At 33.0% G+C, this 19610-nt stretch overlaps 1 protein-coding gene across 1 annotated transcript; it reads right to left on the bottom strand.

The window, feature by feature from the left end:
• Window positions 1–1431: 1431 nt before the first annotated feature.
• LOC120350010 lies at window positions 1432–18581 on the bottom strand. Its single transcript, XM_039421943.1, has 8 exons — window positions 17036–18581; window positions 14560–14904; window positions 12576–12734; window positions 11896–12033; window positions 10200–10334; window positions 4642–4884; window positions 2361–2496; window positions 1432–1520 (listed from the first exon to the last, which is right to left on the bottom strand). Exons 1-8 carry the CDS (start codon window positions 18186–18188, stop codon window positions 1460–1462), a joined length of 2370 nt encoding a protein of 789 aa, XP_039277877.1. The 5' UTR covers window positions 18189–18581; the 3' UTR covers window positions 1432–1459.
• Window positions 18582–19610: the final 1029 nt, after the last annotated feature.

Raw genomic sequence — 19610 nt, 5'->3', positions numbered from 1 at the left:
GTACTAACAGAAAATCGTTTCATCAAGTTAAAAAGATTACACTGGGCTGGTCATGTTGAGAAAATCATGAGGCAAATCATCGAATGCAAAAGTAATTTATAAGACCAGGATGAGCCCTTGTAGTATCTAGTTTGGCAATGAAAGATGGCAGGGAAGTCCACGCAACCGATGGAGAAATGAAGTGGATGATAATCACCGGAGGTAGAGAGTTATAGCATGGAGACGAAAGGTAGGCCTATGTGACCGTCATGTTTAAAAAGCTTTTGTGCGAGAGGCTGAAGCTCGCATGGAGCTGCAATACCACAAGAAGAATATTAATAGAAAATTAATGTTCTGATCTCAATAATTTATGATTATGTCAATATGAAATAGGAAAATCCTGCGAGATATGACTCTTCATCCTCCTCATGGTCTATTTCTATTTCTTCAGTTACTATTGGTAATATTCTATAAGATCTATATAGGAAGACAAAATACTTTCATTATTGCACGGTCCTATACTTTTCATACCAGATCACTCAGCAGCAGCAGTAGTAAGTACAGCCAACCAGACGTCAAAACCCATGAAAACATTGCTTGATATAAAAGCTATAATCTACTACAAACCTATTTTAAAATAGGATATTTATAAAAATTGGAAGCTCATTAGCCTATATGAATAATTATTATGCAGGATAAAAGCAATAAATCTAAGCTACAAACAATCAATGAAATTCAGCCCCCACCAAACAATTGGATATTAGACAGAACTTAAAACTTATTAGCCTACATGAATATAATCACTATCAAGAACAATTCATTTGAAAATTTCATCCCCACCATACAATACTCTAGTAAGAATTAATGATCAACATGAATTAACAATAAGAAATTGATAATAATGAATATAAATCAGAATTATGAATTATTAATCATCATACAATGAAAACAAGTGAAAATTTCACCCCCACCATACAATGAACTGTAGCAAAAATTGATGATTAAAATGAATTAACAATGAAACCCATTCAATCGTGTGAGAATTGAATACAACCTCCGTCGTAAAATATAATAGTAACTGATAACTCGCAGATTCCAAGGAATGTTATGTAAGGATTACAGTTTTTAAATGTAGTTAAAAATTTAAAATGTAGAACTGTAGTAAAAATTAATGATCAACACGATATACAATAAGAAATTAATAATATTGAGTATGAATCAGAATTACGAATTAATTGATTATCAATCAAAATTCAAATCTTTTTAGCCTACATTGATACAATTACCATCAAGAACAATTAATCTGAAAATTCCACCCCCACCATACAATGAACTGTATTAATGATTAATATGGATTAACATGGATTAACAATAAAACCGATGTAGTTGTGTAAGAACTTCACCTTACAATAAACTAATAAATGATAATTGCAGATTCAGAGGAATGTCATGTGAAGATTGGAGCTTTAGATCCGATTTTTCAATTCTCACTAGAAGTTCTGATTTGGAGGCACAACCAACACGGTAGCTGATTTTGTGTCCTAAAAAATGAAAAATAGCAAGAATTTTGAGGAACATGAATTTTTAATGGATTTATTCTTAACAGAGTCCTACATAATTTTCACGAACAATTTGAATAGCCTACTGCTTTCCTTCAAATAGTTTGACAACAGCGTATGTTCAATCGTCTAAACATTTATTATAAAAACCATTATGGCACAGAAAACAACCATGGAACTTGCTTATTCAAATTTTTTTCTGCAACTATTGTATTATATTCCAAGTGGTCTTCTATACTGCATTCTTCCTTTCAGTTAGTGATACATTTACTGCAACATTCTCAAATCGATCTGAAAAGTTCCTATATATTAGGTAGTTGAGAGGATTTATTGTTTTTTCCTTTAATAATATTTGTGCGGAGCAGTGACCTATCTAAGGTTCAATATTCAAGGTGGAAATCTTTTTTTTATTTCACCATGTATGACACTACATGTCCCTAATTGATATCGTAACCTACAAGATTATATGGTGAGTGGAATAAACTCAAGATTGTATAAAAATAAAAAAACTCATAATTCTCTAGACAATTCTTAGAAATAATAATAACGCAATTAAATAATAAAAATCACTAATAAAATCAAATCCTATGATTATCCTGCTTCCAAATGAATTTGTTTATTTTTGAGTTTTATTGTTTAAATCAGTTTAGAACAAAATACACCACATCAACAAATCATCCCATCAGATATAATTGTAGGCTATAATTGATAACTATTTACTGTAAAGCCCAAAAACACAAGTTTCCATTTATATGAAAATTCAAATTTCTAAACTATTACTATCTGCTGTAGTTCAGTAGTGAACAATTTAAAAGCTGTTACCTCTCAGTCCAATTTTTTCCAAACGAAATGTATACTTTATAGAAGCTCTCATCATCAACTGTCAGGCGATCCTTCAGATCAAGCACTGAATTAGTCTGCTTGTTGAATGGGACTCGAAGCACCTTCAGGGTTTGATCTGTTGTGAATAGAAAATTAGTTAATCAATGTCCATCATAATATTATGAAGTGCAGATAAAAAGTGAGGTTCTCACATTTTTTCGTGAGTAAGGAATATTTTATTGTAATAAATAAGTATATCATCTGGAAGTTTCTATCTTCAACTATTTTCCCACATGGTCGTCAGATTTTCTGCGAATTTTTCCTGACAAGTTGACCACTGAAAACCTGCTGCAATTAACTAGGGTCCTTTTCACAAGGGTCCTTTCTATAGCCAACTATTCGGTAAAAATGTTTTCGATGGTTTTTCACAAACCTCAAGAGCCAGGTCAGTCAGCTGTCAGCCAACACTAGGGTGTGATCACAATGAATGCATTTATGTGCAACTGCAAGCTTGGTTGTGCATGACCAAGCGTGAGAGAGAATCTGGAAAGAGCAATAGTAACACTCACACTGAACGCTTGCACTTGTTGGTTGCGTTCAGTGTGAGCAGCTACATGCAAGTCACAACGTGTTTCAATGACACTTTTCAAATTCTGTTTTTCGGCTCATGCATGATCTGTGGTGCACTTGCACCTATACGCATTCAATGTGATCACACCCTTACTCTTCAACGCTTGAGAAAAAGGCACTTGAACCAAAAAATTTTTGAATACCGTTATAGCCAAGTTACAAATCACAAGCTATTTGTTAGTCCTATCTATCTATTGACCTGTTTCTAGTTGAGGAGTTTCTATTCTATTCTGTTTCTATTCTATAAAATGATTGTAAAATTTACATTTCAAATGTTTGTTACATGTTGCTTTTTTAGAATAATTCATTCATTCATCGCAATGAAAAATGCTTCAAACCTGAATAAAATGTAACTTACTTTTTACTTGACCCCACATTATCATTTACTGTTTATTACACTATAGATAGCACATGGATTTATTTCTGAAGCAAATTTTAGAAAATGTATTACAATATTGCAAAACTAAAATTCTATCCATCTAGAAAATCATACTCAAGCCAGATTATAGTCTTATTATTGAAGAAAGTGAGCTCGGTGTGAAAAATGTTTTGAATGATAATTAATTTCACCCATTACTGTCAGAGCACATTAGCATTTGTCGTAGTGCGTCATCAAAAAATGAACAAGTGTCTTCTAATTCTGCAAAAAACGTTTTCCTGAGAATCCAAGAGAATATTGTTTCAAAGCTCAAAGGTTTCTACTGATCATAAATGAGTAGTCCATTTTTTTGAAAATGGAATTTATGACGCCATTTAATGAATAATATAATTTTCATTGAATACTGTCTATGATATTCAATCATCATACAGTACATTTTGTAACTAATGTTCATACATTAATTTTCAAGTTCTGTGAAGGTTGTTATATCTCTGTTAGCCACACAAGATATAATATATTTCCATCAATTTCATACGTTAAAAAAATACTCTAATTAAAACTGAGCGATGCAAATAACTTGTGAAAATGTGAAAATGTCATGTTAACATAAAATCTGCAATGGCTTCATAGAGCTATATGAAGCCACAAAATCTCTTCATCAAGTCATGACAGAAGCAGCCATTCATTGTTATTTTCTACTAATTTGAACTGAACATTCATTGTACAACACTTGAAAAATTGAGCGGAAGAAATAAATTTAACTTAACTACAGTAATCATTGTGTTACAGATTAATTTAGTGGGAATGATTACATGTAGCTACAGTACTATACAAATTAAATAGTAGTAGTCTAGTAGAAAAACTCACCATATAAGATCTTATATTATAAATAAAATTATAAATCTAAACCCTTTTAAAATGGTTCAATCACGACATGTTTCGGCTATATATAATGCCTTTATATTACTGCTATTAATGCATTACTTTTTCAATAAACTATGATGCTATTAATGACATTATATAGCCTAAACATGTTGTGATTAAACAATTTTAGAAGGGTACTTAGATTTCTAATTGTATTTATTATTCAAGAGTAGCCTAAAGAAAAAAGACAAGATCTTATATTGTATTTCCTTACAAGCAATGTAGTCAACATTGTGTTTTTCTACGAATAAGTGGAAAGGTTTTTACAACTAACACCAAAATTTATTTATTTATGAATTTGATTTTTGAATATAGAAAGAGCATGATAGCATAATATTGTTTACTCACCAGGTTGAATGGAGTATTTCTGCTTATCTCTGGTGATCCCATATCTACCAGCCATGAAGTTGTAGTTAGAGAGCACATATACGGTGCACTTGGCATGGTTCACAATGGAGAGTTCTCCCTTAATGAAATAGAGCATGATTCCACAGTCGATCATGTTGCGAATTCCTGTCGTCTCTCGGGACCGTTCAGGGTTTCGGAACGGGCCTAAATGATACCCGTTATTTCTCTTATTGAATTCTCGATCTGTGAGGAATAGTGATATCAAATTTTAATCTATACTGTAATAAAGGAAGAAACTGTCTTATACACGTACGGGATAGGGAAATTATGTTTTACATACAGATTCATAATTAACCGGGGATGGTTATAGGTCTATTTTCAATTCTTCAAGATTTCATTACGTCAAGTTTTTAGTTTGTCAGGTTCTGAGATAGACCCTTGCGGAGCACGGGTTACCTGCCAGTATTTAATAAAACTATCTGTGAAAAAACTCTCATAAAAGTTTCCATACAAACTTTACTAAGCTTTATAGAAATAGCAAATGTACGTGAATAACACTTGAAAATGCATTAATAGCTAATTGAATACAAAAAATAGTGTCAATAATTCATATTCTCTCATAGCTCAGAGAGAGAGTATTGAAGATAATGGCAGATATTTCATACCAAATACATATTGCCCAAACTATAAAAATACCTAGCTATAAGCTTATCTATTGGAGCGCGATTGGCCAATATTGTCTAAGCTTGATGGCTTGTTTCAGATTATATTTTGAATTCAACTATTGGAACAGTAATTAGAAATGCGTATTAAAGCAATCTATGGCATGAACTTTCGTTCTGTATACATATAAAAACATCTCATTGGGAGAAGATTCCTGATATGAAAATAAGTTTTTTTCTGAACAAATAATACGACTTCTTATTGGAGAAAGATGGCTAATGTGAAAATGCTGAAAAAACTAGTAGGGCCGGCTTCTAGAACAATACTAAATGATATGAAAATGTAAAAACACGTTTTTCTGAACAAATAATACGACTTCTTATTGAAAAAAGGTGGATGTATAATGTGAAAATGCTAAAAAAGTAGAGCCCGGTTTCTATGATACTTATAAAGCTGCGTACACATATTCGTGCTTCCAACCCGCACCGAGCACGCTCCTCCCTCGTACCGCCCTCGTACCACCATCGAACCACAGTCGCACCGCCCACGCACCCATCATGAACGTTACGGAAGATGTTAGATCTTCTCGCGTTCCCCGGTCGAACCACAGTTGCTCGCCGGTCGATCATCAATCGCTCTGCTGGAGTGACGTTCGGTTGCGGAGCAGAGCGACAGTCTGTACGCACCTTAAGATCTAATGGACCAATAAATCTGTAGGTTCAATGGTTTGTTATATTTGATAAGTGTCCTAGAAACCGGGTATTAGTCTTATAATGTTTCTGAAGCCGTGTTGAAAATAATAACTTTGTTGTAGTTCAGACACTGTATTACTTCTGAATATTTGAAAAAAACACTAACTTTTCTTGGAGTATTGAGGAATGCATTTCACTCCTGAAGAGGAGCTTCATCACCCATGCATTCTTCAATACTCCAAGAAAAGTAAGTGTTTTTCAAATATTTACAAGTAACACAGAGTATGAACTACAACAAAGTTACTATAGTGAGGTCCATGTTATAATGACAGTGGATAAAGATTCAAGAATAGCGATGCCGATTCTCTGCATCAATTAATCATATTTCTACACTGCGATTTCTACTTAGCGATAAACATCTTTCAAAAAAAGCTATCACAACCTCTAAAATGCATTTGATGAGTGTAGATATTGGATTTAACAGCACGACTTCGAGCCCATAACTAAAATGACCTATTTTACTTTCCTTGCCCTATATCATATTACCATAGGTGAGGAAAGTATTGCTATCCGAAAAAAGTAAGATACCCAAATTTCTAAATTTCCAAGTATCATGTTTATTTGAGAAAGTATCAATTGTATTTGAGAATAGTGACTTGTAATATTGAGGGAATGTCAGATGTAGACGAGAATAGTCAATTATATTTGGGAAGTCATCACATGTAATAAAATTGAGGATAGTGAATTGCATTTGAGAAATCGTCAAATGCAAATGAGAAGATATCAAATTGAAAATGAGGAAATTTTCCAATTGACATGTCATGACTCTTCTGTAGCCTACAGTACAGGTTTGATTTGAGCTGGAAAGGATACTGTACTTCGTACACAGTATTCCAATTACTATCATAGGCTTTGCATGGGGGAAATTTAATATTTTCAATGGTGAAATTATTTCCCCTGTACTATTTACGAATGATTAATGTGAATTATTTCTATGTATGTACTGGCAATGTATCTTTTGTCTCCAAACATTCCACTTGATGAAGATCAAACTCTCTATGTTTACGGCGCAATTAAACTTTATCATCAATCAATTTAATCTCTTGATAAATTGATTCAGATGAAGGAACAAATGCAATCCTTCAATGGATTTTGAGGCTTGAAAATAATGTGTTATCCAAAAACTAAACGTTTTATTGGAATATTAAATACATTTCCATATTATTTTGAATGAGTACAGTTATGAAAAATATAAGAACTGGAAGTACTGTTTTTTTTAAATCATTTCCCAATTACAACTGACAACTTTTATATTTCGAATCGTATCTTCTCAAATGGAAATGATACTTTCTGGAATACAATTAACTATTCTCAAGTACAAGTGATGACTTCTCAAATACTATTGACTATTCTCATTTACATCTGACGTTTTCTCAAATACAAATGACTATTCTCAATATTACAATTGATACTTTCTCATATACAGTTGGAAAAGGTGTAGTATAAAGTGGGGTCCACGTTATACTGGCAGTGGATAAAGATAGGAGAATAGCGATGCTAATTCTCTGCATTAATTAATTATATTTCCACACTGTCAAAAACATAATTGGCATCATTGTGGACCTAGAGAAGGATAGTACCACCGACTTTGTCGGTGACAAAGATAGCAAAACCAAAGTTGATCTAATACTGTCATTATAACGTGGACCTCACTATATATAGTGTTTCGTCATGGAAAGCAACATCAATGAAAATGATAATTATTATTGTTACACAAAGCCATTTTAAACACACTCAATTGAAGAATTGAAAATTCACAACACAACAATAGACTCAACTACCGGTACATCACAATTGTTTCAGAAACTTACAATACTATATGAAAAATATAAGTAAAGGAGTATAGTAGAAATAATTCTATTAGAAGTGTACAATTCTATATATTTATGACAAAAAGTAAAGAATAGGTAGAAAAGTAACACATAACAGAAGTGAATAAATTTGAATACCTTTGATACTGACACAGTACAGGACAAACACGAAGGACAGACATTCAATCAGCAGTGCTCTCAACATGAAATGAAGATTTGTTGATCTGGACAAAAACATACAATAAGATGAGCAAGTATTACACACAAAATGTTAGTAAAAAGAATTCGCAGTACCAGGAACTATGTCAGGAGTTGATATTATGTAAGTTGCAATGAAAAAATAAATTATAGAAGAATATCTTGGTGATATAATAGATATAGCTTTAGATGACAAGTAACTTAGCATCGCAACATTGTGCTAGCAAAATGCACCGAATTGACTAATTATACTTACAGAATTGACTTATTATCTTGTAAATGTTACTGCATTATAATAGCGAGATATAAAAAAATACTAAAATGTACCTCTATTTAAAACAGTGATTGAATGATAAAATAGAGGATTGAGCATGGAGGTATGCACAAATACGTAATGTTTCGGCTACTAATTCCATTTTCAAATTGCAAGATTTTCAAGATTTTGAAAATGGCATTAGTAGCCGAAACATGTGTCAAAATAATTCAGAAGGATACTTATATTTTAATTTATAATAAAAGTAGCCCTAAAGAAAAAGACAATTTATCATGATTCTATGAGATGCTCATTTCTGAAAACCAAATACAGAGTGTTTACGAACTCCCTCCAATACTCTAGGGCATTGGTCCTGGGTGAAAAACATATCTAAATATCATATTTAAATTGTCCGGAAGTCTTCAGTTACTCACTCAGCGGCCATTTTGCTTTTTTCACTAATTATTTTTTCTCTAAAAACATACGAAATTGACACTTTGCACAATCATTTATAACAGCTAGACAAAGCTACAAAATAGCTATTTATGTATTAAGAGCGTAATGCGCGACTTAATCGCTCGCCCAAAACAGTTATCACGCGACGCGAAGCGGAGCGTGATAATTTTGCAAGAACGATAAAGAAGCATTACGCGCGAATTACATACAAAATTTTTTCTACAACTGCCCAAACCTGTTAAATTACTTATATCGGCGGAGGTATAATTACCGACTTTTTGGTTAAGATCTGACTTTTTGGCGAGCTGCTTACCATCAGATGATTAGCCAGCGTAAAGAAACTATTCTGCGCATGCGCGAATGATAAGCAAGCGTAAATAAAATCTACTGCGCATGCGCGGATGGTTAGCGAGCGAAAAAGTAGATTCTCCTCAGAAATAAGCTGTTTTACGAGGAGAATTGAGTCTGTAAATTCTTTTTTACGCGCTGTTGTGGAAAAAAATTATTATAATTTTTCAAATTCATAAAACAAAATGGCGGCCATTTAAAACTTTGTTTCTTGAATAACTCCGTAGCCGCTGGTTTTACAAAAACTTTACAGAAATAACTTTTTTTAGTAAATTTTATTGCCTATCATTTTGTTTCAGATTGGACCAATATTGACTGAGATATGGCAGCTTTAGTGGTTGGTGACCCACCTTTAGATGGGCTATGTAATGTTATTTTATTGTTTGAAATGACCTTAAATCGCTAACTATTAACATGCAATGCAAATTGATATTGTTGCATCATTGGGGCGACACTATTAGCATGCCTTGGTTTGCACTGCAACAAACTTTCAGTGGTAACCTATCACTAAGGCGGCCATATCTCAGTTAATATTGGTCCAATCTTGAAAAATATGATACCAATCGATGGGCAATTTAATTTAATAAAAAAAAAATATTCTTGTCATTTTTTGTGAAACCAATGGTTTCTGAGTTATTTAAGGAACAACATTTTAAAAGACCGCAATTTTTTTATGAATTTGAAAAATTATCATAATTTTTTTGTAGCTTTGTCCGGACAATTCAAATATGATATTTAGATATGTTTTTTAACCAGGAACAATGGCCTAGAGTATTGGTTGTTCGTAAACAACCTGTATATATCTCCAACAAGATAATCGAATATAGCATACCATGACCAAATCTTCTGTAATATTTGATTAGAAGTTTACATTTTCCAGGATTCTAAAACTAGAAAAATTTTGTTCGAGCTATGCTCCAAGACAATGAAACATGAACTATTTGGAGATTTTTTATCGTAAGACAATAATTATTATAAGTCTATTACAATTTTAACGATACCTTCAACAATTTAAGATGATCACTCAATCTTATTTGTATTCAACTTGTAATCTTGAAGTATAAATGAAGTACTCACTTTTGAAACAGTCGATACGAACATGTACGCCTCTGCAGGGGAAGCTACGCCCAACGATCTTGCTATCCTCAAAATATGTCAAGTCACCCCAGATTTTTTCTCCAACATAAGTTACCACTGGTTCAGGCCCAGACACTGGAAGTAAAATTACATAAAAATGTTGATTGTTTGAATCCATTAGACAAGAAATCTAAATATGAAATAATCTCTATGAATACTCCATTGAGGTTTTGAATATTAGGTTTGAAGCATTCGTAGAAATGTTATATCATATCTTGCATGTATTCCAACCGAGCTTATTTTCCAATAATTGCTGATATTCTCTCAAAATTGAAGTATCTTATCCAAGTTCTGACTGAATTAGATTTAGGTGCAGAATCTTAAAGATATGAATTTGAAGCCAATTTGAAGGAAATTTTCATTATGCTTGATACAATCAAGACTAACAGAGAAAGCGTTATTCATAGCAAATGAATTAATGAAAAATATTTTTCTTCATCCTTATATAAAAAGGCAATAGTCACGTAAAATTAAGGTAGAACATTTCAAGACTACTGTGGGGGAGGGGTTTGAGCTACCTATTACTAACTATAGATCAAATTAGTAAATTCATTCCATAAAAACAATTATTATTTAATACTCATCAAAACTTATCACTTGGACTAACCATGTTGATCTTTATTTCTTTGAATAAAATAATGAGTTCTTCAATAATTGAGTTTTCAAAAGAAGTCCTCAGTTATTTTCTATAATATAATACTGACGTATAGATTTTCTCCTCACTACAATATTGATTATTTCCATTTTTCAGGCCTCTCTATAGACAGATTATTTCATAAAAACACTTCACTTAAAAGGGCTACATTTGTACAAATTAATAAAAACAATGTAAAAACTTGTAGTAACCTTTATTAATAACAACTTAAAAATATTTTAAAGTTTTTATTAATAAAGAGTACTACAAGCTTTTAGATTATTTTACTATACTAGCACAATAAAAACTCGATAAAAATTAATGGGCTATATCTAAAATTAAGATAAATTCAACTCAATACATGAATCACAACGCTCCATACGCATTATTTCCTATGATTGGCTAATCTATATAATATAAAAATGAATGTATGTATGTGTGTTTGTTCCCTAAGGACTTAAAAACTACTTGACACAACGGCATGAAACTTTGGAAATATGTTGTGTGAATATTGGGGATGGTTTCTTACCAGAAATTTTAATAGGGGGGCTGATAATAATTATTTATTAATCCATTTTACAGACCTATGCTTTCGTACTAGCCGGCCAAGCGGCTACCGTAGAATGGAAAAATTATCATGATTCAAGATCATGTTGTGATAATAACTTGAGCCTTGAAATGTAATTTCATTTGAGATAGTTTTATATTTATTTCTTTCTTTTTGAATGGATCTTTTTTATAGGAGATTATATGAAACTCCTTACCATAATATTAGATTTGTTCTTAGTGACCTTGTGAAAAATTACATATTTCAATAAATATTAATATTATTGTTCATTAATATCCTACTATTGTACTTATTTATTGGATTGGACAATATTTTTTAGGTCATACCTTCTTTCATGAATATGTTACTGTTGTGAGTTAATTTCCTGTTATTATCGATATTTACAATATTTATAAAATATTTGCTAGCATTAACTATAGTAAATTGTATCTCACTTGTATTTGGTATGTGACCAAACGAATTGATTCCTGATGGCCCAGGTTCCTGATAATCTTCATCGATTACCAACGGACCTCGTGTTTCATACATTCGTATCTTGGTTGATGGGTCTGGACTTGTTTTCCTGCTTTGACCTGAAAATAATTTTATTTGAAAGTAGCATTTTAACTTTGCATTTTCACATCATCGTTCCAGAAATACCGACTGTTCAATTCGTTATTGCGTAGCATGATAGACAATGAATCACTACTTGAATCTCCAGAAACATTACCGTATTCCTGGTTGGTTCAAACAGTTATTGCTATGGATGATTCACCTCATACTTTACTTTACTAATTCATAGAGTGCAATAGAGAAAAAATGAGTTTCTGAGATATACTAATGCAAGTGTTCAATGGAGTGATAAATGGTAGAAATATTATTTTAGAATTGATCAAAGTCAAGGTATTCACAGAGTTGAATTCAAGGTTATAAGAGTTGGATTCATCTTATGACATAAAAATCATAAATTGTAAGCAGTTAAGGACCAGAGGTAGGGAGTGTTGGAGAAATGAAGCAAATTTGAAATGATGTCAAGAACAACAAATTAATGAATTAGGCCTAATTCATTTTGAAAATTATTGAGATTGAGTAACACAGCAAAGTATGAGTTCTTCAATTTATTCCTTCAACCTACCTTGAGGATTGTCGTTTGAATTCGAAATGTAATTCATTTTGTCTTGTAGTTTCTGGAAATCTGACATGACAGTATCGAATCGATTTTTTAATTCAGTTATTGAGTCAGACTGGGATGACGCAGCGCTCAATTCCATTCCTTCTGGCTCGGCTTCCACAACTGGAACATCAAAATCATAAAATATACCTGGGTTGGTCTTAATTTAACTATACAAATTTAAATACAGCTTACACAGAATCAATTCAGAGATGTTTCAGGGAAAAGTGTCAGTTGTCAGTTTTCACGTATCAATAGTAAAATTACATTATTAGATTAATTATTCATGCCTTGTCTCATAATTACCACTTTCAATCATTCTATTTCTGTTCTGAATAGAAATATTTAAGAATTAAAAATCTACTTTCTTCTTCAAATTTATTCAATTGGTATAGGAAACAGTTTGGACTTACATAGGCCTATGCATGTTTGTTTCCAAACTGAATTAATTTTGTAAATAGGTATGAGGAGTTCTAACGGGTTCATGGTATGACATTTATATAACCAACCGCTAATAATTGAATTCTAAATCAAGCCGTCGGTCCCGATTGCCTAAAAAGCAGTCTTTAGCTCATGTCAGAGGCCCTGAAATTGATCAGCTGCGACCTGGAAACTCTGACACTAGACCTGAGCCTATTATTATTGAATTGTAAATTATAGAAATTTATTTTCAAGCTCTTGATATTGTAAAAGACAGACATTCTGCTATAGTTGGAACCTACTTGTATATTTTCAAATTTCATAGCATGTATAAGGTCAAATTAGAACTAGTACAGGCTAAGCCTAGTTTATCCTTCAAAGTCATAATTATATCATGATTGTAGTATTTTGTACAATAAATGGATAAATAAATAAATAAATTATGATGCAATTACATTTATAGACTTCATACCTACGATATATGAACTGCAGTTTCACAGGGCTTTCAACTAATTTGAATATTTTTGCAAAATAAATTTGGATAATATAACTTACTATACAGGACCTGCATCTACACTAAGACACTGGAGAGTTTTAGTGCATCTAGAGGCCCATCAAACATTTTTTTTATTTCATATATTTCAAACAATAGGAAAAAGTTTAACCAACAAGGGAAAAAGGTGCGTTTTTGTCACTGCAGTTATGGCAGATAAATCATCATGGTAATAGACTATTAATATTCATAACTAGCTTACCCGGCGAACTTCTTAGGTACCGCCAAAAATCTCATGTCACACTTGACTTTATTTGGTGAATCATGAAATTTATCTGACTATAAATATTTTTATTTACATCTCAATACGGACTTCATATGTGCTTAAAAACTACAGTTCTATTTATCACAGAGTGACGTGTTTATTACAGCTGGTAAGTTTAAATGCTAAATCATATTATCCCAACATGATCTTGAATCATGTTGATCTTCCTGTTCTACGGTAGCCGCTCGGCCGACAATTTCGAAAACATAGGTCTGTAAAATGGATTAATATTTAATTATTATTAGCCCCCCTATTAAAATTTCTGGTCAGAAACCATCCCCAATATTCACACAACATATTCCCAAAGTTTCATGCCGTTCTGTCAAGTAGTTTTCGAGTCTGTAGGGAACAAACAAACTAACACACAAACAGACATTAATTTTTATATATATAGAGAAGATTATGGTAATACATACAGGCAGTTATAATTAAGATTATTGATAGAAAAATTCTAATTTGAGTACCTATTTCATTGGGATATAAACTTTTTAGCTTCGAAATTAATTCTGTAGCTTGAAACAATTATACGTACAAGAAAAAATTAGACAAATATGGTCAATATAAATCTGGTATAATAGCTGGTATAATATTATTCAACTGGAACAGTAGGTCCCTGACTAATGAAGAAAAATAGTAACTCCAAACTTATTTTGAAGGGAGTAAAATTGAGGGATAATTTTCAAGAACTATCTAATAGGGTTATAATTTACCTTCGATTTTCATGTTGCCAGAGGGGAGGGCCGATGTGGAATCCTTGTACGTGAGCTGTGGCTGCTGAAACGACGAAGTGATAGTAGAGCCGGCCTGTTGTTGACCAGGGAACGAAATACTGGCAGAATCATTCATATTCGGAACAATCGGATAACCAAGCGATTGCTGTTCAAACATTGCAGGTGCACCATGATTGTTATTTTGAAGCACATAATTGGATCCAGCGGTGGCGACCAATGCAGAGCCTTCCAGATCATAGTAAGAAGAAGTTTCCTCTTGCACGAATGACCAGGCTGTGTTTTGTGGCGGATTGGTTGCCAGAATGATGGCTTGCTCCGGTATTCCTGTTTATGGCATTTCAAGAATATGCTTAACAATTCGAAATATCAAAGAAGTCTGATTGGAGATCTAGTATCGAGAGCGTTAGGAAAAAAGCATGCAAGTCATAAAATGGTTAACATTAGATTAGCATATAGTGCAGAAAATCAATGTCTTTCTTTTGGCCTATTTGGAACATGTATGTTTGAAAATGGTCATTGGCCAAGTCATGGAATGATTTCCAAACAATATCAGTACAATATACGTATAATTCATTTGTACGTGGAATCCGAAATTGTTTGTTCTTATTATATTTATTATTGTTTAATAATTATTATATGTTTCATCCTACTCATTAAATAATTTGCTTGGAGTTTGATGTATCATTATCATTAGGTTTATGATGGATAGGATGAAGATGTTACATTTTATCCAATAATCAAACTGTTGTAATATGACGAGGCATAGGTGATTCCATCTTAAGGCTGTGCAAAGGCTAAAAATAAACTTTTTACTCGTGATATTTTTCCAAGTTTTCCGATTTGTATATCATCAAGCTATCAAAATGAAAAAGTTTTCTTAGGAAAACATTTTTTCCGATCATTACTTTTTGAGATATGAGCGACTGAAGTTTGAATTTTTGGGACAGAACATTTCAAATTAGGTACGATATAAATCCATGAGATTTAGAGGATATGTTAATCTAGTAATAATAGTTGTGTTTTGTGTACGGTACTAGTTACACTTTTTATATTTTCTCAATTCATTTTTGAAATGAAACACTTGGGCTGGAAATGCTGTAAGTTCATCACCAATACTGAGTGAGTTCAGTGAATTAACAAGAAATAAAAATAAAAAATCTAAGTAGCCTACCCTTCTTCATGGTATTGTTAATCTATTAAACTGAACATTTTCTGAAAATATCAATTTTTTTAAAAGTTATTCAATTTACCAAAAATAACTCAACTAAAAGTTATTTTTGGTAAAATGAATAACTATCTTAAAAATTGATATTTCCAGAACATTTTAGTTTTACTAGATCAACAATACCATGAAGAATCTATCCTCTGAATCTCATGGATTTATCTCTTACCGAATTTGAAATGTTCTGTCCCAAAAATTTAAACTTTAGGCGCTCATATCTCAAAAAGTGATGATCAGAAAAAATTTTTTCCAGAGAAACCTTTATCATTTTGATAGCTTGATGATATACGAATCAAAAATTTTTGCAGAATATCACGAGTAAAGAGTTTATTTTTAGCCATTGCACAGCCTTAAGTACAGGGTTAAGCAGGGAGGTAATTGGATGATTAGAAATTACAACATATAAGCTACGCATTATATAGAATTGAAAATAATTAATTAGTGTTGAATTTAAAAATGAATTAACGACGAATCCTTGGAAAACATGCGTACCTCCCTGCTAACTCTTCATTTGATAATATTATTTTAATGAGTAAAGAACGATGATTCAACCTTGTTAGCTTGTAATACAGAATTTTTTTACGAAGTACATTCATTCAGGTTTCGATATAAGTACAGTCATAGTAGCCCTAGAGACCATTATGACTCATCAGAACTCAATGAAAAGTTCATTTTATACTTTATTCATTTTTTTGTTAGGGCTACTTTTAATTATCAAGAAACAAACATAAAAAATTGAAGTACCCTTGCAAGTAGAAATGTTTGGAAGAAGGGTAGGATACTTAGATTTTTTATTTTTATTTCTTATTAATTCACTGAACTCACTCAGTATTGGTGATGAACATACAGCATTTCCAGCCCAAGTGTTTCATTTCAAAAATGAATTGAGAAAATATAAAAAGTGTAACTAGTACCGTACACAAAACACAATTATTATTATAAAACTATCAAGATTTTCATTTCTCACTTTTAAATATTCTCAAAATTTATACTGATCAAGAATATGAATAGAAAATGAAAGTGCAGTACTGTATTGTAATTATTAGTAAAGAAGATGTGGGCTACCGGTATGTTAAGTTACGTGAACCCAAATGTAATTAATTAAATACGGTAAATTAGTGTAATAATGAGTGACGTGCATAAATTAAAATAGTGCCAAATTAAATAAGATGATAGGTGCATAATAATTATATAATGTAATAATAGCTGAATAAATGGAGTTATAGTAGTTACCTGGTTGCCTTCCTACAAGTGATTGTTCGCTGTCTACCACTGGCTGCTCCAAAACCTCGGTCTTCAACGAGGACATCGTCGTCGTCAGATTTTGATAACTTTTCATGGCAGATTCAAATTCATCCATTCTTTTTTGAACGGTCTGGATGCTATTTTCCAGATGACTGAGTCTCGCTTTCAAAGCAGTAATTTCAGAGCTTTGAACAACAGAAACCGCAACCAAGTCATTAAAATTTTCTATATCAATGGACATATCTTGATTTTGGGGATGAACATTTGAAACATCAGTGATAGCTGGTTTATCTTGATTTGAGGACTCATTTTCCCAAGAGGTAGTTGTAGAGAGAGGGTAGAGTCTCTGTGCGTGATCCTGCCCGACCGAATCACTCGAAGTTTTTGACGAGTATATGTTATCATGGTATTTCGGTAAAAACTTTTTTCCCATTCCAGGAGAATCTAGGGGAACATTTTTTTGAGCATCCACATTCTGACCGATCTCATTTTGCCACACACTCAAAACGCCATCGCTTCTTTTAGGTTTGTCTTCTATGACACAACTTTCTGACCAAAACTTACTCTGTGAACCATTGTTTCGCAAGTTTTCTAAATCTTCAGCGATAACCTCGTCGATGTCAGACAATAAATGCGCGCCGGGAAATGCTGGTGGCGGAAAGCTTTCTTCCAGGGGACTTTGTTGTAGGAATTTCAAACATTTGCCGGCATAATCGGCATTGATTCCTTGCTCAGTTTCAATCGGTTTGTGTTGTTGGATGGGAGGATTGCTAGTAAATTTGGCCTGCTGACTGCTATCATCTCCACAACTATTTTCTGAGATACTTTCTATGGTCTGCACGACCATACTGGGTTCATTTGGCCTACTAGACGTAGATTGAGATGGTACATTCGATTCATTACGCTGCCTTTTTTGAATATTGCTATGCAGCCGTCTTCCCCTGGTAGTAGTTTTACGCACCTGCGGCTTTTGGTGCTTAGACTTGGACTTACGTGGCGCGGCCTTTGGGCGCTTCCCAGGCGGACAAAAGTCAACATCGTCGTCAGTCGATGATTCAGTTTCATCTCCATGAAATTCAGTTTGCGACAACGTTTGTCCAGAATATCCTCGGACATTATATGAAGCTTTTCGTTGATTCATATTGCCTGATATTTACTGTTCTCGTTGTAACAGACTCCTTCACCTAACTGGTCTGATTCGGTTCAACAGCTAAATATGATATGAAGTTGAGATGAATCAACAGTTCTAGGCCTACTAAAATTAATAGAACGTTACTCTTACCGTACCGTATTGTTCCTTATTTCTCAGCTATAATCACTCACCACGCAACTAATTAAAAACGTACGCCCAATAAAACTGTGATTATCGCACTTTTAAAAACTGTATAAATTTTCCACGTCTTCACAAAAAAATTGATTAACGACAGAGTCGTTGACAATAAGTTTTCTATATATTATGTAGAAAACATTAAAACTGAAACAAAAAACAATAAAACATAGAGAAATAGACAAACCGAACTAGCTACCTGAAACACGTCTTTACACTTGGGTTTCCGGCGAGCGACTAAATAGGTAGCAGTAGAAAAGTAGTAGTGTCGAAATATTCGTAGTACTGATATCAGTACTGGCATCGAACGATATCAGTACTGAGAATCAGCATGTGTCAACCAGCATTCTCAAGACACCGAGTAAGTATTTATGTTTTAATTAAGCTAACATTTTTAATTCAGCGACAAATAGGAACTAATATTAAAAAAAGCAACAAAATATAGAGTACCAAAGGGTGCCTACCCCCTCAAGCACCACCCCCTAAATAACCCAAATTTTTTATTTTGCCCCCACCTCTGAATAAGGAATTAATTATCGCAAAAAAGGCAGTCAGCATCTATCTTGAAAATTGTTGACCTTTTTTAGGGGACCCCTACCCCAAAAGAATTGTTCAAAATTGACCCCCCTAAGAATTTCAATGACACAGTCTGCGTCTTCTACCTTCTACCCCTGGGGGTACCCCTAGTAGAAGGTAATCGCTAACTATGAGAAATGCATATCAAAAATATATTGATTACAAAAAAACTGGTTATTATACACTACTTTTTATCCAAATTAATGAATGGAAAATATTTACAAATCTTGATCATGAGGCCTGTTAAACGCTGCATTCTATTTCTAGACCGGACTGAATTCTCCTTGATAACATCGACTCCCGAACAAGAAAACACGTCTATCATCCAGGGGTGACCAAACCACCCCCCCCCCTCCACAGCCCATGAATGCAACCCCCCTCAAATTGAAAAAAATCAACTGCTACACCTTCCCTTGGAGTAGTCATTCTCAACACTGCTGACCTTTTATTTGGGACTCCCTCTTTCAAGATTTGATTTTGACCCCTCTCCACTCCAAGGATTTCAAGGACCCAGTCTGCATTCAAGCTCCCCTCTGTGGGCACCCTTGTCTCATGTACCTCAAAGGTCTTTCACATTTTTTTGAAGGTCTTCTGAAAAAAGTGTATTTTTAATTCTGAGGTTCTTCTATGTCTATTTAGATTATTTTCAGATGAATTAGG

Source organism: Nilaparvata lugens, chromosome 1 (genome assembly GCF_014356525.2).
Source record: "Nilaparvata lugens isolate BPH chromosome 1, ASM1435652v1, whole genome shotgun sequence".
NCBI classification, from domain to species: Eukaryota; Metazoa; Arthropoda; class Insecta; order Hemiptera; family Delphacidae; genus Nilaparvata; species Nilaparvata lugens.
Note: the sequence above shows the minus strand (reverse complement) of the source record. Positions and strands in the feature narration are given on the sequence as shown.

Coding starts and splice junctions, on each gene's coding strand:
- LOC120350010 (XM_039421943.1), bottom strand. CDS start 18,188: ATGAATCAACGAAAAGCTTCATATAATGTCCGAGGATATTCTGGACAA. Junction 14,905..17,035: donor ACTTGTAGGAAGGCAACCAG/GTAACTACTATA, acceptor TGCCATAAACAG/GAATACCGGAGCAAGCCATC. Junction 4,885..10,199: donor TCGTATCGACTGTTTCAAAA/GTGAGTACTTCA, acceptor TATTCCTCACAG/ATCGAGAATTCAATAAGAGA.